This window comes from Condylura cristata, unplaced genomic scaffold (genome assembly GCF_000260355.1).
Source record: "Condylura cristata isolate star-nosed mole 26May11 unplaced genomic scaffold, ConCri1.0 scaffold00004, whole genome shotgun sequence".
NCBI lineage: Eukaryota > Metazoa > Chordata > Mammalia > Eulipotyphla > Talpidae > Condylura > Condylura cristata.
In genome coordinates this window covers 61,987,684-62,007,893 of record NW_004567105.1, presented here as the reverse complement: position 1 = coordinate 62,007,893, position 20,210 = coordinate 61,987,684, and the positions used below count along the sequence as shown (strand labels likewise).

Genomic DNA, 20,210 nt, shown 5'->3' with positions numbered 1-20,210 from the left:
CAGGGTCTCGGGTACCGGGCGGCTGGCGCCATGTCCGGCCGCGAAGGTGAGTATGCTGGGACGTTGGGGCGGGGTGGAGTGGGAGGGAACCGAGGGGTACGGGGCTAAGCGTGCGCTTGCCATCCACAGGTGGCAAGAAGAAACCCCTGAAGCAGCCCAAGAAGCAGGCCAAGGAGATGGACGAGGTGAGGGCGGAGGTGTGGGCGTGTGTGTGGAGGGGCTGGGGAAGTGCCTGGAGTTAACCCGCGCTGCCTCTCCCTAGGAAGATAAGGCATTCAAGCAGAAGCAGAAAGAGGAGCAGAAGAAGCTCGAAGAGCTAAAAGCGAAGGCTGCGGGGAAAGGCCCCCTGGGTAAGTGAAGGCTGGTGGAACTCGCCGGGACGTCCGACGCGGGCCCGGGCAGATCCGTTTCCTGCCTTGCTGGGAGTTGAAGGTCTGGTGTACCTTGTGTCGGCTGTGCTGTGGCGGATGAGCCCGCAGTCTTTGATTAGCAGCAGCGGGAAGGAGCAGGAGCCAGTAAAGGTCTGAAAGTGGAGTGTCCCGCAGTCTGCATTGCGGAAATGGAAACAGAAAACTCATTTAACGTACACAGATTTGTACCAGTTGAGTTTCCAGATACCCCCCACAATTTCTTGACTTAATACTCCTAGATGTTAATACTTTGGTGTCCAGTGTCATTTCACTTTTGGATGCATACAGACTGAAAGATTAAATTTAGTCTTCTTTGCCGATAACTGTACCATATGTTTTTTGGTTTTTTTTAACCCAATTTTCACCACTCTGCCCCTTCTTTTCCTTAAGGTAATAGAATTTGCTTACACATCAAAAGATTTCAAATCCAACCACCCAGTGTTGTTTGTGTTGCTTAAGTGTTGTTTACATTCACCAAACTATTTCTAAAGTTGTCTTTCATACTTGAGCATTGTGAGGTACTGGGAACTGTGGGAACTGTGGAGACTGGGGTGATCGATTCATCCAGGACTTCTCAAGACCTCCAACCCAGAGAGTTTGATTCATTATTGTTTACCACATAGCCTGAGAGTCTAGCTATTGAGGTTTTTGAGAATGAGGTGAAGGATCTTGAACTTTCCCTTAATTTATGAAGTCCTGTAATATTTGTTTCCCATTGAGCACCATCTCATTTTTTTGTTTATTTTGTCACAGTTCTTTTGGCTTTTTATTCCTGTATTAGGCATACTTAATTTTACACAAGTTAGACCTTGTGAGCCAAATAGTTGTTTATAAATTGGGAAAAGTGAAGGCATTTAGTAAAACATGGGATATAGTGTGATGTTGCTGTTAAACAACTGGACTTGGAAGGATTGTAAGTCTGGTTTTTTCATGTACCAGCTTACAACTTTGAACATCTAACAGATGTCATTAGCTGTAAAATGAGTTGATAGGGGATGAGGATTAAGTGAACCTATCAGTGAGGTACACAACAGTGTAGATCCAGACCCTACACGTAGCTGTTACTTGGGTCCCTGCCTCATCCTACTTTTACCACATTATAGACAGTAAAGCCCTGTGCATACTACATCAAAGAATGCCCAACATGAGAGCCACACCTTTCTAGGATCCATGTCAGTCTCCTGGGGCTTCTGCCATAAAAATTGCATTTTTCTCTCACTGAAGACTTTTTTTCTCCTTTTGCAGCCACAGGTGGAATTAAGAAATCGGGCAAAAAATAAGGTGTTCCTTGTGCCTGAGGCAATGGTGATCCTCTATTCCATTCGTGTTTCAACATCTGGATTCCCTGCCACAATATCTTTTGCTGCCAATAGCTAGAATGAAGTGTCTTGGAGCTTGTACATTTAAGAATAAACTTTTGTAAAAAATAATAATAATAATAAAATAAAAAGTCATAGACCAGCTTATCTTTAGTTCTTCTCAGCCATTTCTACCTTACCTGTGAGGCCAGAAAAACCCAGTCAATCATCTAGGCAAAATGTGCGCATCTTCATCTTTGTTCTATCTTGAATTCTGTATTACCTGGAATTAAACCAACTCATTTGAAATTACTGTCCCTTTTGCTTGGTTATATACTCAACTGTATACATTACATGAGGTTAGTGGAAGAATTTGTACTCTGGAAAGAAAAGCTGCCTTTCTGTTATGACATCCATGTTGATATTTGTTTTAATGGGGTTCATCTGTTCATTTAAGGATTTTGCTATGTGCAGGTTGGGCATGTACTAGAAAATAATTCCTGCTGTCAGCGAATATACCTATAGGGACAAGAGTTGTGTTATACTTGAAAGGAAGAACACTGGGAAAAGGAGAAAGATTTCTGAAAAGTATCAGAACTAAGTTGATGCTAGAGGCCACAGGTCTACGTTTTTAGTAGGGCTCTAGAATGTTCTTTGCTAGGTTTGCATGTCTTATACACTGCAATCAACCCATCAGCAAAATTAAACTCATGTCCCCTTTATACTTCTCTGATATCACTCCCCACTGTAACCTTGCAATCAGATCTGTGTTCCCACCTCTACCAGTGTTGACTTAGAATCTTCACTCAGAACTCAAAGTGATCTTACTAAAGATTAGTGTACTTCATAGAATATTAAAATCATATTTTCTCTCTCCTTGGTTCAGAATTCTTCAGGGGTATCTGATCAGTGAAAGCCATTATGTATAATGACCAAGTCCCTTAGGGATCTGAATGACATTGCCTGCTTTCTGACATTTACATCCCTCTGATGTATCTGGAGCCACCACAGTCTACATTTCAAGCAAATTCTTCCCTTTGGCTGTATTTACACGAACTCTTCCTTCTCCCTGTTACTGTTCTGGATACTGAAGCCTCACTTTAGAAACTGAACTACCACAGTAAAAAGCTTTTCCCTAACCAATATATAAAGTGGCAGTCCAATGTCCCTTACCTGGTTTCATTTTTTTTTTCCTTCCTGGTATTTGTTGATCTGCCACCCTTGACTCCAGGTGGAGTAAACTGGAAGATGGGGGGGTCATCCATAGTGTATACTAAAAGTGTATCAAAACATTTCAGAGGCACATGAAATTCCTTTCCAGGCCCTTGAGACAAATAAGGGGATAATGCTAAGCTTTCTCTAAGAATATATTTTCAAAAAAGGTCTTTACAGAATTTGAGATTTTGCTAAGTCAAAACCAGACAATTGAAGCCTGTTTGATAGATTGTGGCCTGTTTTTTCACTAAGGTACTGTACATTAAAAACAAAACCCAGCCTGCTTCAGTCTTCTGGAAAGTTGAAGTCGGCTGCATGGTTTTTTTGTTTGTTTTGTTTTTTGGACTTTAGGCATTCCCTGTCTGGCTTTGCCAGCTGGCACCTAGCCCTTTGCTGCTGAGAACAACCCTTCTGAGAACAAGGGCCAACACATTGCCCCTGAGAGCAAGCTACTGCTCTTTTATTTGGTAGAACCTAATCCCTCCTGACAAGTGAGGCACAATCTTGTCTCTACATGACCAAAGTTGAAGCAATTAAGACTGAACCATTCAACACTTGTGCAGCTATCTGAGGTAACCTAACAATTGCCTCTAAAAACTAAACTCTGGTACTTACGACTGTCTAGGCCCTGATAACCATTTGCTCTTCATTTACTGCTTTCACATCCAGAGTGTAAGGTATTACCAAACGGATCCCACACAAGCGGTCTTAGAGCTGAAATGTTTATTGGGACCAATTGCTGGATGGGGCTCCAAGGAAGGAGGGGCCACCCCAAGGGGATTTATACCCAAGGGTTGTAAAGGTGGGAAGGGTCTCAGCTTGGAACAGCCAAGGGGGAATGCACCTACTCAAGGCCCAGACAACCCCCGGTCTGCACAACCAGGAATGTAGGTGAAGTCCTGTTTCTGTGACATCTACCTCCTCTTGCACACTAAGTAGTCTGCAAGGTCAGACTACTGTGCTGCTGGTACTGGCCTAACGCAGAGGACACTCACAGTTTGCCAATGAGCATACAAGATGAAATGAATCTTACCCCTGTTCCTGCTGACTGTCCTTTACAGCATTGCTGCCCAATAAAATTCTGACATCAGCTCCCTGCTCCTCTCTGAAATCTTACCTTTTCTCTTTGTCATAGATAAGTTTCTACCTGGCCTCACATAGGTATTGTGGCCTCCATTTTAGTGTTGTATTCTTGTCCAAGTAGTCATGTGTGTCAGCCTCCTTGCTGCTTTGGTTACTCCCACTCAATATGAAGGTGCCCACTACAGGGGTACCTTAATTTCCAGAGCCTCATTCATTTTTGTATGAGCTGCACTCAGGACAAAAACACTCCAGTACTCTCAGAGAAGTGAGCGAATGTGAGCTGATAGCCTGAGCAATTCCCATCCCCTTCCCTTCTCAAGGATCACTGCTTCTGAGCTTTTCCTGACCCACACATTTCACATTTGCTCTTCCCAAACATGTATGCCCACGAGAGCTCTATTATTCATACTCCTCGTCCAATCCCACTCTCCAAGACTCCTCCTCAAGAGAGACTCGTAGTATATGAGAGGGATGGGTCCACTAGAGGAGAGCATCACTGTTGCGGGGTTCAAACCGTGAAGGCTGCCTGCCTCCATCAAATACACAAGCTTGAATGACAAGCCGAAATCCTCCCGTGCGGTAGTGCACCCTAAGAGGTTAACAGAGGAGGCGCAGGCCCACGCGCGCAGTGAGGCGACGAGCCTCGGCTTTGCATCTCTGATAACAGATCGCGAGACACAGAGACCCCAGCCTCAGACCTGAGTGCCATCGCCAGCATCTGAGCCACTGGCAGGGCGGGGCGCGACCAAAAAGAGCAGACTGCGGAGCACCGCGGCGCGCTCGGGTGTAGGTCATTTCTCCGCGCCCGCCGCCTGGCGGCTGATTGGCTCCTGGACTTGGGGGCGGGGCTCTGGTGCTGAGGAGAGCGGCGGCGCGCGGGCGGTTGGTGCAGCTCCGGGCACTCGCGCTGACCGGGTCGGGCCTTGGGGCCTTCCGTAACTGGGCGGCGGCAGGCATGGCCGGGACCCCCGCGCCAGGCAGCAGGAGGCGCAGCGGGCCTCCGGCACCTAGTCTTGGCCTGCCTCCCAGCACCGGGCATCCCCCCAACAAGCGAGCCCGAGGCTTACCCGCGCCCCCAGCCCCAGACCTGGAAGACCCGTTCGGCGCGCAAGGGGATTTCACTGCCGACGACCTGGAGGAACTCGACACCCTCGCGTCACAGGCCCTGAGCCAATGCCCGGCCGTGGCTCGGGATGTGTCCAGTGAGTGCCCTTTGGGGCCTTTCCCCCTTCCTGCTCCGAGGGTGCTGCAGAATTCGCCAGATACCCCCCTCACCCCCGCCCTTGATGACTAGATTAGGAACCCCACTGCGACCGCTGCCCCGAAGTCTTGCGCCCACACTGCGCTTCCACCTTTTAAAATTTAGGAACACCTGGATTTAAGTTGTGTCCAAGAGTTTCTTTGATTTTAGGGAGAAACGTATCAGGTATACCAAGCAGGCCATTTCACATAGAAAACTGGGTTAACATTTTATGTTAGTTTCTGGAGTTTAGGTGACCAGTGTCTTGGATCTAGCAGGGATCTTTCACTGTCTGCACATGGGGGGGGGGGGGGGTAGGTGAGAGGGAATGACAGGTTTGGGGGTTTTAGATCATGCTAAGACCACTGTAACCTTGGGTCACAGGCACATAGGAAGAGCTGGGAGAAGCAACATTGTAAAAGACAAATAATAAATTGTATTAGGTGTCTGAACCTTAGAAACTGCAGGGCAGTTAGCAATGAACAAAAGGAATAAAGTTCCACAGTGGAATTTACTTTCTACTGGGGAATGAGTGAAGTCTCGTGTGCCTGCCACAAAGCAGAGACACAAAGCCTGTGAATGTAAGCTAGGCATCTGAAATTCCACACAATTATTCTCTGGAAATCTGGTCACTCTGCATAGCTACAGCATGGTATACCTGGCAGACACTCCGATAACATTTATTGGTGACCAAGTGTTCCATACAACAGTGACTACCACCACTATCCAGTAAGTGCCATAGGCAACAATTTCCCTCCCTCTCCTGGAACACACATTTAATTCCTTTCCAAATCCTGAAACTATTTTTTAAATATTTACTTATTTTTATACAAGAACTAGAGTGTAGGCCAGAGGTACAGGGAATGAGAGGATTCACCAGAGTGGGGAGCAAAATAGGCAGAGCTACTGAAATACACTGCTAAGCAGCAGGCAGGACAGGAGCATTCTGCTATGCCATATGGCATTAGCTCCCTGGCTGGGGATTGGGATGGAACTCAGGCTGTTGAAGGTGAGAGGGCTGAGACTTAAGCCCTCTATCACCAGCAAGGTCCACATTCTTATTTTCTTACTCATTAAATGTTTCTTTCCATCCATTCCCCATCCCTCTCAACTGGTTAATTCCTGTTGTTCTCCAGCTCTTAACTCTGTCATCATTTCCTTTGGGAAGACTTCTAATCATTACATTCGGGTCAAATTCTCCTATTGTAGGCTTCCTATATCTGTCCTGTCACTCTCATCATAGTCCTAATTTTACGTTTATTGGTGTGGTTTAAAAAAAAATATCCTGTGAATTTGAAGAGGACAAGGACTAGATCTCATTTGCTCACCAATGTACCTTAAGAAACTGAATTGTGCCTGGAATATAGATGACTGCATTCTCCCAGTGAGATCTCTCATAGCACCTTTGAGCCTTTGGGTGAGATTTTAAAATTAGGTGGAGGATGGGGAGGTGGCAGCATCTGTTATTTTGTAAGGATTATTTATGAATTTCACTCCTATTCTTAGGTTGGAAAATATATTGCTGTATGCTCATTAGCTCTTTCTCTAGTTTGTTTCAAGAGTAATTCTTTTCAGCACTATCTGAAAGGTATATGGAAACTATATTTTACAGATGTTCATAAGGTCCCCAGATTAGATGGGATGTCAAAACATTCTTCAGACAAAAACAGAGAAGGTGTTCCAGTTAAAGATAACTTTGAATTAGAGGTACTTCAAGCACAATACAAAGAGCTTAAAGAAAAGGTAAGTGACTACACTTGTGGTTTTTGTAGCTAATTCATTCACTTATGTATATATTATAAAGGATGGCAGCTCTTCTGCCTGCTTGCGCCTATGCAAGTGTCCTTTCCTCTCCTGTCTCTTCCTAATAAACTTATTTATGGGAGAAAACTGGGGAAAGGCAGATCAGTGAATCTGGGCTGAAAGAAACTAAATCCTGAGATTTCTAACAGCCGAGGTAAGAAAGGAAACACTGTATACAAATCCAAAAAGAGATACAGACTTTCTGGTAAAGCACTGAGACAAATTTATAGCCTGTGTCTGATATTAAGAACACAACATCATAATGGTTGCTGTTTTCATTAGTAGTTTTGCCAAAAGCAGATATCTTTTATATAATCAAACACAGGTCTCTATAAAACCAGGAACATAATGTGAAATTTTAGTTCTGTGAAATGTGTGAATCAGATATCAGATTGGCAAGGACCTACCAAATCTATTTATTTGTGTGTCTTAAAGCTGAGTATCAGCTGTCCCAGTGACAGGCTTAGCAGACCATGGTGATGTCTGACTGGTATAGATGTATAAATATATATTTAAGACATTTATTTATGCATACAAGAACTGGGGTACAGGCCATAGATGGGGGGGTGAGAGGATTCATCAGGGACAGTGGGGAGCAAAACAGGCAGATTGACTGAAATACTCTGCTGAGGGGAGCAGTGGGCAAGACAAGAGAGGTCTGCTGTACAATGTAGGTCAGCTTCCTGGGTGGGGATTGAACTTGTGCTGCAGTGTCTGCAGATAGCTTCATAGTGCTGTGATTTAACCCTTTGTGCTACTAGGGAGGCCCCCCCAGTACAGATATATTTTGAGCACTCATTGATCTGTAGGACATGTTTTACATGTGCCTTCCATTCCCATATCTGCATGTTGAAACTAGTACATATATAATTTCCCTTATAAACTTTCCACAAAATTGATTTGGGATTTACAGATGAAGGCAATGGAAGAAGAAGTTCTCATTAAAAATGGAGAAATTAAAATTTTGCGGGACTCACTGCATCAGACAGAATCTATTCTGGAAGAACAGAGAAGATCACATTTCCTTCTTGAGCAAGAGAAAACTCAAGCGCTCAGTGAGAAAGAAAAGGAATTCTCCAAAAAGGTGACCCAAAACATTTTTTTGTTTGTTTGTTTCATATGGGTGTGAACTTGGCATGCTCACTAGTTTCTGTAAAAGCAGTCACCAAAGTTACCTGTAAATCTTCCAGGAAGATTTCAACAGTTGTCTCTTAAATACTTTCTGCTATTAGCTAATTGCATGTACTTTTCTTCCAGGATCTGCATGTGGTTTGGAAAAGGACTTATATAAAACTCTCCTTTGTTGGAGAACTTAGCAGCAGGAGTAAATCAGTAATTTAGACTTTTCAAAACAGACAGAAACCAAAGTGTTAGGACTTTTGGGGCAGATCAGAAATTCAACCTGACCTAGCTTAGGCCAAAGGGAAAAACATTAGTTAGCTTCTGTAACTAAGTCTGGGGAAAATGTGATAGGGGCCTCAAAGGACTCAACTTTGCCAGGACTCATCTTTATTCTCTATGTTATAGACAAACTCCATCCTTCTGGTAGAAAATGTTTTCTCTAGAAACACCTGGATTTATATTTTAAACTTCCAGAACAGACTGAAGACTTGGGCTCCCTCATCTTAAGTTTTAAAATTTAGGGGGAGGGTTTAACTCGAGTCAGGTATATGTCCTAAACTAACCACTGTAACTATAGAGATGACAGTTCCTATTTAGGTCACATAGAGGTAGAGAAACTATTGTGCTTCTGGGGAGGAACTTGATTTTTGGAGGTGGGGAGCAATAATAGGTATCCAGTATACACTACCACTTTCCTTTGGCACGTCCCCTAATGCTTCACTCTCAATCACGGGGTCTTTCCATATACATGAGGAAGAGCAAGGGTTCTGCAGTCAGAGGAACAATTTGAATCTATGTTTTATCATATACAGGTGGTGACCTCAGGGCAATGACCAAAGTTCTTTGACTCACTTTCCTTATCTGTTCCAGAAAATAACCAACAGGATTATTATGAGACTTTAAAATGTCATGCATGGTATGGTACTGTGTGTGGTACTGTGTCTGATGCTGAATATGGTTGGTAATATTAACTGTGGAACCTGTGGGCAGAGATGCAGGTTTCCCTTTATTCTACTGGGTTTTGGTAAAATAGTCTAAAACTCTGATCAGGCTTTCAAAAAGACCTGAAATGGGGGCCTCCTTGCCAGCTTGAGGGTTAAATCTCAGCAATACCACCACTATGGCCTGAGTACGATTCCCAGCCAGGGAGCTAACATATGGCAGGCACAGCAGACCTCTCCTGTCTGGCCTGTTGCTCCCCTTAGCAATGTATTTTAGTAAACCTACCAGTTCTGTTCCCTGCTCTGTCTCTAGTGAATCCTCTCATCCATTGCACCTCTGGCCTACACCTCAACTCTTCTACACAAAAATGAATAAAATCATTTTTTAAAAAAAGAAATTATATGCCACTATGTTAATTAAAAAGACAACATGTTACTGTGAGTTAAGCCACCTTGCCAACTGCTATAGTAGGCATTTTATATTCATCATTCTTATTAATAACCTTAATCATGAAGATAGGTATTTATGTCGCATATAAGCCACTTCACAATAGTTTAGGTCAGAAATATCTTTCTAGATTACTATACTTTTTTTTTTAGGGAGAATGCTGAAGTTTGAATTTTTAGGACTTTTACATCACAGCAGACTTTCATACTTATTTTTCATTATTTGTTCTTCTTTTACTAGTTTGAGATTGTGAAGCCCAGACATATTTATTTATATATATATATATATATAAAATGGAGTCACCACAAGTACATTTATTTTGCCTTCCAGCTCCAATCATTGCAGTCTGAACTCCAGTTTAAAGATGCAGAAATGAATGAATTAAGGACAAAACTTCAGAGCAGTGAACGAACAAATAAACTAGCTACTCCCTTCGTTTCCCACGTCAGGTAAGGATGGTGCTAGAGGGGGAGTTCAGTTTTGATTGTTTAGTAAGGATCCTAGCAATGTCAAATAGACCAAAATGAAGGACTTTTAGATTCTGCCACTCGGGCATATATCCTCTTTCCTGAAAGCCTCAAAAGATTGTTTGAATGACGTTTGAGTGACTTGTGGATTTACAGCATTAAAGGTCCTCTAGAGTGCTTTCTCTGCATATAAGACTTTATAAACACAGCTCCTTGGAACTAGAAAAGACTGGAAAGATGATCTCTTTTAGGATAGGCCAATCTTCATTTTTATTAATTAAAAAATAATAATAATTGATTTTTCCACAAGCTTAAGATTACAGTTCCAACTGCTTTGAATATTTATTATTTGCTACCCTTAGACTTTTTTTGTTCAAAGCCCCTGCCATTGCTGTAGATGCTGCCTATGTCCTGCTCCCTACCTGCCAGAGAGGTTTGATGTACTGTCATTATCGGACTTCAGATTTCAACTGTGTGTGTCAGGGTGTCTTTTTCTGGTATTGAATATTCTGCTGCCTTTGCTCATAATGAGCAGGGTGTAAAATTGCTCTCTTTTTGCCTTCTGTAGTCAGGTAAACATGAGAGCTAAGGGAATCAATCCTCACCTCCTCACACATCACTGACAGAAGGGCCTCAGCATTTTATATAAGCTGGTGAGAGGGTTAAGGCTGCTTCTCTAACATAAAGAACCTGTCACTGAGGAGCTGACTCAGCTTTTGAGTTATAAAATATAACACACTTTATGATACCTTTTTTCTACTGAGGGTATTTTAATTTAGTCCTTGACTAATTTATTCCTTGACAGCCCAGGTATGTTCTAAAGCATTGAAAAGATGTTTTGGTGGAATCAAAAATAATACAGGAACTATGGCCAATATTTTTAGGCAATTAGAATATAGAAATAGACTCGACAATTTGGGTCAAAATGCCTTGAATTTTGTACTGCTACTCTGACAAAGAATGACAAATATATTACACATAAACATAAAAATTAAAATTTGTTAGACGTTTTCATAACCAGGTATTTTAAGTAGTTTTAACTTAACCATGAACTTTTTCCAGTCCTAGGAAAAGCCCCTCTGTGGCTATAAAGCCAGAAGTATGTTCTCCAGAATTTGGGAAACCATCTTTCCCTACAAAGGAGTCTTTTACTGCTAACATGTCCCTTCTCCATCCCTGCCAGACAGAGCCAGGATATAAGTCCATAGTGGGCAGAGAGGGTAAGTCAATCTACCCACCATTTGTTTGCTACATAAAAAAGTCACCCCAAATTGTTTTCTCCTGCTTTTGGTGGATCGACAGTTCTGGCAGGGTTCAATAGGGACAGCTTGTCTCTGTGGGCACTAGAATCAATGGCTTTTCTGGGGCTGGAGGATCTATTTCAAGGTGGCTCACTTACATGACTGGCAGTGGAACTCCTCTCTCCATGGGACTACCTGGGTGACCTTATAACCTGGTAGATGACTTGGAAACTCCTTTTATGGCCTAGCCTCAGAACTCACATGGCATTACTTCTGCCACCTTCTCTTAGAAGCAAGTGGTTGAGTCTGGGCATGTTCAAAGGGAAGGAAACTAGGCTTCTTGGGAAGGGAGGTATGTCAAAGAGCTTGCACGCATATTTTAAAACTTTCATGTTCAGCATCCATTGACATGTCAGATACATCACCACCATGAATTGCAGCCACTCACATTTTGGTATCTAGCAGCTAAAGAACAGTATACAGTAGTGGTTTAAGCAGGCAGTGGAGCCCAGCAGCCTGGCAGTGAATCCCATACACACTTCTTAGTGGCATGTTTAAGTTGGGCAAGCCCCTTAAGTCTGTACCTCAGTTTTCCTATTTGTAAACCGGGTAATAAGAACAGTTCCTTATAGAACTGCTGAGGAACAAATAAGTTAACACATAAAGCTCATAGAACAGGATCTGGCACCTAATAAGCATCATATAAACATTAGTGGTTACAACTTTTATGCTTTTATGCATTTTGAAGTGGGGCTAACAGCTAAATTTTTTTTTTCCTTCCCTCTCTTTCCTTGAATGAGTTCCTGTATATAAAAATAGATAAGAAAAAGCTGGTAGGAGCAACATGTATGGAACTGGAAGGGATCATGCTCAGTGAAATAAGCCAGAAAGAGAAAAAAAATACTGGATGACTAGATGGTTTCACTCATAGCAGGAGCATGGGGGGGGGGGGAGAGAAAAACAAATGTAATAAAGTAAAAACAAAAACAACAAGCAACTTTAAACCAGAGATATGTTATGGGGTGGAAAGGGGGATAGGATCAGAACTGGGGTGGGATGAGTGCACAGGACTATGGTGATGGCATATGGGTGAATTAGTGGTAGGAAGCCCATGGGTATTACAACTGAGATGGAAAAATGCACAAAATGAAGAATGATGTAAAAAATAAATAAAATAAAAATTTTATATATATATGTAAAAAAAGATCCTATTAGGGTCCTTGAGTTGTTATGGCTCTTGTTTTGATCAAAGGTTGAAGAAATAGAACAACCTGCATTTAAACTTGACACTTCAAGTTTGCCATGCTTTTGAGCTCAAGTTTTGATTCATGTTCTATCTAGTTTCAGAGAACAAGACCCACAACTTGGGAGCTGATGCCATAAAGCAAGAAAAGTCACAGAAAGGGCTTGTTGACAGCTGGAGGCAGAGATCGAACACTCAAGGTATCAGAACCCCACCTTCTGTAGGAGGCTTACATGACTGTCTTCTCAGAATCTGCAGTTTGTAAGATTGGGGAACTATCTGAGAACCAGCCCCCAAGGCATTCCTGTACAGTCCAGGGGAGTAGTATTCTGTGACTTGGGCAAAAGACTTTAAACTGGAAGGGGCCAACAGCATGTCCCAGAGCATTCAACACCCACATCTTAATGGAGCTTAGCAGCAGCTAAGAGCACTGTTGTGGAGCCATTGAAAAGGCCTCCCATGTCAGAACCTTCTAGAATCACCTTGTCTTCTACAGGTTCCATTTTGATAAACCTTCTCTTGAAGCAGCCTTTGATCCCAGGATCATCCCTAGGTCTGTGCCACCTCCTGAGCAGTTATTCTGAGGCTCCTCCTAGCACCCTCTTGCAGCCACCAGGATTTGGCAGGTAAGCATAAGACTCCTAAAAGTGTGTTTAAGAGGCTTTCAGGAAGCAAGTCTTCCTGGCCCTGCTCAGCCTGGTGGCAGTCAATTAGCTGGGCAGGGAAACTAGAATTTGGTAGGAAAATTGTTAAGGGCTCTTCATTTTATCTCCAGCTCATACTTGTGTTTCTCTTTTGTTTGCTAGCATCTTATCTGGGATTTCAGGCCTGAGGCCCACAGGTTCTCGAGATGGATCATTTTCCCTCTCAGCCTTGAGAGAAGCACAGAACCTAGCACTCACTGGACTGAATCTGGTTGCCCGGAATGAGGGCTCATGTGATGAAGACCCAGCAGAGGGAGGCAAAAGGGCCTTCCCGCTCTGTCAGCTTCCTGGAGCTGTGCATCTCCTCCCCTTGGTACAGTTCTTTATCAGCTTACACTGCCAGACTCTACAGGATTTGGCAGCAGTCAAGAGAAGCGGAGCACCTGGGGACTCTCCGACACATTCCTCTTGCATGAACTCCGGGGTAGAGGCCAGCCCCGAGGACTCACTTTGCAACCTAGAAGGCTTTTCTGTGGCTTCACTTAGTGTTCTGCAGCACCTGGTGTGCCACAGCGGAGCAGTTGTCTGCCTGTTACTCTCTGGAGTGGGGGCAGATTCTTTTGCTAGAGAAGGAAGCCAAAGTCTGATTCATGGACATAATCATGGGGATGTCACCTCAGCCCCAATGGGGCTTGCCAGTGACCAAGACCAGCATCCACTATTGAAGATGCTTCTTCACCTGTTGACTTTCTCTTCTGCAGCAACATGTCACCTTCAAGCCAGTGTCCTCAGCCAGTGCCTTAAGGTTTTGGTGAAACTAGCTGAAAATGCTTGCTTTGATTTCTTGCCCAGGTATAATGCTGCATAGGATTCATGATTCTTTGTGAATATTCTCTGACCACCCAAGATCTATTATGTAAGCTTTGTGCTTTGCTTACATCTTAACTGCACTGCTCAGTTCTAAGCTTAGGTTTAAGTTCAAAGACTTTGTAAAGCAAATTCTGAAGTGATGGGAAGTGGGACTGGGTACTGGGAGAACCAAGAACATGGTTTATTTCATTTAATTCTGCCTCTGTACAACAGGTAAGTAAAAGATGGCCATGACATAGAAGGCTGTTAGCTACTACCTGCCCTCAGGACAAAGCCTAGAACCAAGAGACCTTTAAATCTGGTGCATGGATCTGTTGAAGACCACATAACAGAACCACAAATTTGATAGGGTTTCCTGAGGAAGCAATGAGTATGGGCAGGGACTGCAGCCCACAAGGTGACCCTGCTGGGAGTCTACCTATCATCATTGTGCCCATCTCTGGCATGACCCGCAACTTGCGTGATCCTCTTAAAGATTATTAGAAATGGTAGGTTTCTTTGAGGGCATAGTATACTGAATACTATTATAAATTCCTGACTTGAAATTACAGGCCTCAGGACTATACTGTTAGGCACCTATCCCCTCATCTAGCGATTCGATCTCTCACCACTCACCCGAGTCCATGATCTATGTTGGAATGACTTCTCTGGTTGCGCATATCTTAAGCGTTCTTGTCTCTGGGCTCAGCATACCTGTTTTCCAAAAACACCTTTGGATTTTGGTTTCCTTCTGAATATATTCTGGCTGGTGAGATCCATCCTACAGGTGATGCCTACAGCTGGCCAGGGTACTGCACTATAGTGTGTGGCAACCTGGTGAACACAGAACCATCACCCAGGCAACTTAAGTGTCCCAGCTCACAGTTGCTGGCTCCTTATTTTCATATTTGTTTTATTAATTTCTAAAGATATATTTTTTAGACCTTTTGATAGATATACTATCATTCCAATACTATTGAGCTATCCACAAAGACATTAAAAACCAGCCATTTTAGGGATACTTATAGGCTAGGCACATGCCTTCTGTTCACTAGTCATGTGTCACGCTCAGAGCCCTGTACCTCATACCTAGCACAGAGCCTGGCTCACTGGAAGCACTCAGTATTTGTTGAGTGAATAAACTTTGTTGAGGTTAGGAAACTTACTGGAATCCCAGAGCATGTAGGTTAGTTAGTCTCCTAAGCTATTGCTCTTTACCACTGTGTAAAACCACCTCCTGCTCAATCCACTCAGTGCTCTCTTTAAAATCCCTTCATGCTTACAGTTGAACTGCAAACACACAGCTTCCTGCTCACCTTGCAGTGAAAGCTAGGCATGGGTGTTACCAAGGCTCTGAAGCAGTCTGCAGTGCAGTTCTGGTAGCCAAGGGAGGCTGATGTCTCATGCAGGATACCCTTGCCCACCCAAACTGGACAACAAATCATTACTTCATATCCTTTGTATCCTACAGCATCTGTTGTAGCCTACTTCCAGAGTTGTTCCCCACGTGCAGGGATAACAGGGTCTTTTGAACAAGTGGCTCTTTTCAACTTCTGACTGCAGTATGACTTAACTATTTTGCATTTGGGAACTCTGCAAAAAGAAGGTTCTGGTGCTATCAAAAAATAATCTAGAAACCATCGTCTAGTATATCACTGATGGATTTTTCTCACAGATAGTTTCAGGAGTTTTAATGGACCAGTTAAGGGTCCATTAAACCAGGTTAAGGGTCCAGTTTAACCAGGTTAAATTACAGTTTCCACAAAGTTCCATACTCCCTCGTGACTGAAGAAAGTTCAGCTTCTTGTCTGCTATATAGGGTTTGCTCTAACATGAGCTTGCCCTCATTTCATAGTGATATACTGAGAAACATTCTTAACCCTTGATGTGATGTGCTCAGACACTGCAGATGCACAGTCCAGTGGAAGCTAACATTATGCAATAGGAAAGGTGCTGCCCAATGGGGCAAGTTGTTAGGGAACAAGAAGCCGACCTGACTTCAGTCTGCACGCAAGTGTGCATTTATACTTAGCAACAGGGGAGCTAGAGTTACTATCAAGTAGAGAAAAGCCTTGCTTGGCAAGTGGTCTCAAGACCCAGCCAAAGCCATACGTTTACCCTTTAGTGATGGGCCAGGACATTACTCTCATGTGCTCCCTACTTGGAAGCAGAGGCAGTAAAGCACCCAGGGCACCTGGAGAACAAGCATCCCTTATTTATTGGGTGGCACTGTGCCAGGTAAAGGCCTGTCATCTCCAAGCCACAGCAGTTCCACAGTGAAGGATAAGATCCACTCATGCATATGATGTGTCACAGCAAGGTGTTCAGCCAGCAATTGAACCCAGATCTGTCTGAACCACATCTGCAGTGACCTGCTCAAAATTTCTGTTAACTCTAGTGAAAAGTGAGGATGAATTATGGAAATGGGTTAGGAGTGTCTTGTCTCTCTGGGCCTGTTTCAGATTCCAATGTGTGTTCCGGGTGCTGCCACAATGTCTCAGCCCAGAGACGCCCCTGCCTAGTGTGCTGCTAGCTGTTGAGCTGCTGTCCCTCCTGGCAGACCACGAGAAACTTGTGCCTCAGCTCTGTTCCCAGTCAGGTAAGGCAGGACAGGAGATGGCATTCCTGCATGTCAGAGGGAAGGCTGGTGGCAGGAAGGGCGGTCAGGGAGCTGTCTCCCAAGGGTTGCTGCAGCTTGTACCTGGGCTCTGGGTTAGCAGGGAGTGTCTGAATGAGAGGTGGGGTATCCTTTTCAGAAGGCTGCCTCCTCCTGCTGCTGTACATGTACATCACGTCAAGGCCTGACAAAGCTGCTTTGGAGACACAGTGGCTTCAGCTGGAACAAGAGGTAAACACTCCAGAGACCTTCTGAGAACTGCTCACCACCCCTCCATAAGCCCACAGAACTTCTTTCCTCCTTTCTCTGGGAAGAAAGTTCATTCATTTAGGTAACAAGAATTTAGCAGCTAATAAAATAGGCTCACTTAGGGCCCCACAGTACAGAGTTAGGAGGACCCGACCCCAGGCTTCCTGGACTTGGCAGAGTTACCTAACAGCCGATCCTGCCCTGGCTTTAGAGCCTGGAGGTAGGTGGGTCCCAAGTCAGACCTGGGAAAGTCCCATAGCACCATTTCTTAAACCCCAATTATGCAGACAGTTGCTAAGGCAACTAATGCTCTTGTAGAAGCCTGATAACACATTCTCTGTGATCACATCTCATGCTTCTAGAGCCAAGCAGAGTCTCTTCTTGTTCTAGGCCGTGTGGCTCCTGGCTAAGCTCAGTGTACAGAGCTCCTCCTCCCCGGTCACTGGCTCCGACTGTCAGTGCAATGTGGAGGTGAGTGTCCAAGGGGGGCAGGGGCGAACAGTGTGGCAGCTCTGTGCAAGGATCCCATGCTCCTAACCATGGGGCTACCACACATCACCCTCCTCACCTGAGTGACTAGCAGAGGTGCTTGCCCAACTGTGCACATTGTTAGGGAGCAGGAACCCAGACCTGACTTCAGTCTGTACCTCCTCATAGGTGGTCAGAGCACTCACAGTGATGCTGCACAGACAGTGGCTGACGGTGCGGAGGGCAGGGGGGCCCCCCAGGACTGACCAGCAGAAGCGAACGGTGCGGTGTCTGCGGGACACAGTGCTGTTGCTGCACAGCCTGTCCCAGAAGGACAAGCTCTTCACTGTGCACTGCGTGGAGGTCCTGCATCAGTATGACCAGGTCATGCCAGGTGTCAGCATGCTGATTCGAGGGCTTCCTGACGTGACAGACTGTGAAGGTAAGCATGCCCCCAGCTCACATGGGGGGTTTGCCCATGAACTTGATAAACAAGTTGAATTTCTTGGCCTTATGCCAGCAGTCCCCCCGTCCACCACAGCCTTTGCCTGCCCTGGTTCTTCTCTGAGCATGTCAGGCTGCCTTATACTCTGTTGAGTCTACCTGATAGAATCATGGTTTTTCCAGAAACCTGTCTGTCTGAATTGCTTTTGTATCACTTTGCTTGCAGTAGCTGAGGGAGCAAAGCCTGGGCGTGGAAGGGACTGGTTAGTTCCTAGGGGCTTGGGGGGGGCGGAGAGGTGGGACCTCCCCCAGTTCCCGCACCTTAGGGTCTTCACCATAGAACCCTCTTCTGTTTGCTCAGAGGCGGCTCTGGATGACCTCTGTGCTGCTGAGACCGATGTGGACGACTCTGAAATGGACTGTAGCTGAGCCACATGGTGGCACTAGCACCACTATTTTCCTCACCTCATCAACTGATTAAAAGCCTTGCGGCTTGTGTGGCACTTGTTTCAGGAGTCTGATCTGCCTTGGCTGAGTGGGAGGGATGGAGCAGGACCAGGACCCAGGGGAAGGCTGGACTCCTTCCTGTTCCTGGGTAGGCCAGAGACCCAATCCCCATAGTAACAAATATGCCTCCAGGAAGAAGCCCTGCCCTGCTGCTGGAATTATCCTGAGTCATCGCTTTGGGCTGAGGCCATGGGAAGAAACCATGTGTGGCAAGAAAGAAGGTGGCCCTCAGCCTAGGCCTAAAACAGGGAGGCCTGGGGAGGTGTGGGCACAAACTGGTCCTGGCAAGGGCTGGAATTCTGTCCTTCCCTTCTAGCTTAGGCTCTGCTGTTCTTGTTCTCCACACTGGCTCCCTCACTGGTGTGAGGGCCCTGGGTGTACTGTGTCAGCCAGCAGACCCACAGCTGTGGATCTGAAAAGACTGGGGTAAGGGTGGTGTGATAGGGGAGGGAAGGGTGTTGACTAGAGGAACAGACCAGGCCGGCTGACTAACAGGGCGGGCCTTGATGACGCCACCTGTGGGTGGGCTCGGCTGAGTTTCACTTCCCGCCACTGCTGCCGGCAGCTAGAAACAGCCAGAACGTGAGCCCGGAGCCTTCTGCTGCCTGCTAACTGGTAAGTAAGGACCCCCCAAGAAGATGGGGGAGACTGGATAGCATGGATACTCCTCCTCCCCTGATTAGGTGGGTGCGGGGGAAGGAGCCAAACCGCCCCTCACTTGAGTATTCTGGTCCCACTAAGGAAACTGCTCCACTCTCTCTGGCTTCCTGCACCGAATCTGGGTCCTGGGGCTCACAATTGTGTCTGCTTACACAGCAAAGGGCAGAGATATGCTCCTGCCTATCCCACCTGCTTTAGAGCTTTTCATTGGGACACTCACCTACCCTATACCCCATGTTCCTCCGCAGGTTCAGTGGCAGGTACCTGCCTCACCATGGGCTCCCAGGCCCTACCCCCAGGTCCCATGCAGACCCTCATCTTCCTGGACCTGGAGGCCACTGGCCTACCCTTCTCCCAGCCCAAAGTCACGGAGCTGTGCCTGCTGGCTGTCCACAGATGTGCCTTGGAGAGCCCTTCTACCCCTCAGAGGCCACCTCCCACCGTGCCCCTGCCACCCCGTGTGGTGGACAAGCTCTCCCTGTGCGTGGCTCCAGGAAAGAACTGCAGCCCTGCGGCCAGCGAGATCACAGGCCTGAACACAGCTATGCTAGTAGCACATGGGCGTCAACACTTCAATGCTGACCTGGTCAACATGCTCCAAGCTTTCCTGCAGCGCCAGCCACAGCCCTGGTGCCTGGTGGCACACAATGGTAACCGCTATGACTTCCCCCTACTCCAAGCGGAGCTGGCTTTTCTGGGCCTTACCAGTGCTCTGGATGGTGCCTTCTGTGTGGACAGCATTGCTGCCCTGAAGGCCCTGGAGAAGGCTGGCAGCCCCTCGGAGCACAGCCCAAGGAAGAGCTACAGCCTAAGCAGCATCTATACCCGCCTATATGGGCAGGCTCCACCAGACTCTCACACGGCCGAGGGCGATGTACTAGCTCTGCTCAGCATCTGTCAGTGGAGGCCACAGGCCCTGCTGAAGTGGGTAGATGCTCATGCCAAGCCCTTCAGCACCGTGCAGCCCATGTATGGGGTCTTAGCCTCGGCCAAAACCAATGCAAGGCCATATGCTGCTATTACCTCTGCAGCCCTGACCAGAGCCAGGGACTCCAGTCCCAGTCTTGATGGGGGGGGCAGGAGGCCCAGGGCTCTTCTTCCAAAGGCAGGCCCTGGACCTCTACCTAGGGAGGGACTGCTGGCCCCCCTTGGCCTGCTGGCCTTCCTGACCTTGGTACTAGCTATATTGTATAGGCTGTCCTTGGGCACACCTGGGTAGCAGGCCAAGAAGGAAAGTCTGATTAATAAAGACCCCTTATAG

At 45.8% G+C, this 20,210-nt stretch overlaps 2 protein-coding genes and 1 non-coding gene across 5 annotated transcripts; all 3 read left to right on the top strand.

Moving 5' to 3' along the window:
* Positions 1-10: 10 nt before the first annotated feature.
* LOC101620602 lies at positions 11-350 on the top strand. Its single transcript, XR_001146245.1, has 3 exons — positions 11-46; positions 130-185; positions 267-350. It is a non-coding gene; the product is annotated as an uncharacterized LOC101620602 (transcript).
* Positions 351-4,927: 4,577 nt separating this feature from the next.
* On the top strand, positions 4,928-18,337 carry ATRIP (ATR interacting protein). Of its 3 annotated transcripts, none has more exons than XM_012720613.1 (14): positions 4,928-5,208; positions 6,859-6,989; positions 7,963-8,133; positions 9,891-10,009; positions 11,090-11,247; positions 12,610-12,711; positions 13,008-13,137; positions 13,318-14,007; positions 16,467-16,603; positions 16,761-16,852; positions 17,261-17,341; positions 17,528-17,780; positions 18,012-18,045; positions 18,144-18,198. In XM_012720613.1, coding segments are annotated over exons 1-14 (2,346 nt in total). In that variant the 5' UTR covers positions 4,928-4,961; the 3' UTR covers positions 18,145-18,198. The 3 variants fall into 3 exon arrangements, with proteins under 3 accessions (XP_012576067.1, XP_012576066.1, XP_012576065.1); XM_012720612.1 differs by having other exon boundaries at positions 18,009-18,045; XM_012720611.1 differs by lacking the exon at positions 18,012-18,045 and having other exon boundaries at positions 18,144-18,337.
* A 409-nt stretch (positions 18,338-18,746) lies between these two features.
* On the top strand, positions 18,747-20,210 carry TREX1 (three prime repair exonuclease 1). Its single transcript, XM_004676207.2, has 2 exons — positions 18,747-18,904; positions 19,198-20,210. The coding sequence occupies exon 2, from the start codon at positions 19,224-19,226 to the stop codon at positions 20,166-20,168; it is 945 nt and encodes a 314-aa protein (XP_004676264.1). The 5' UTR covers positions 18,747-18,904; positions 19,198-19,223; the 3' UTR covers positions 20,169-20,210.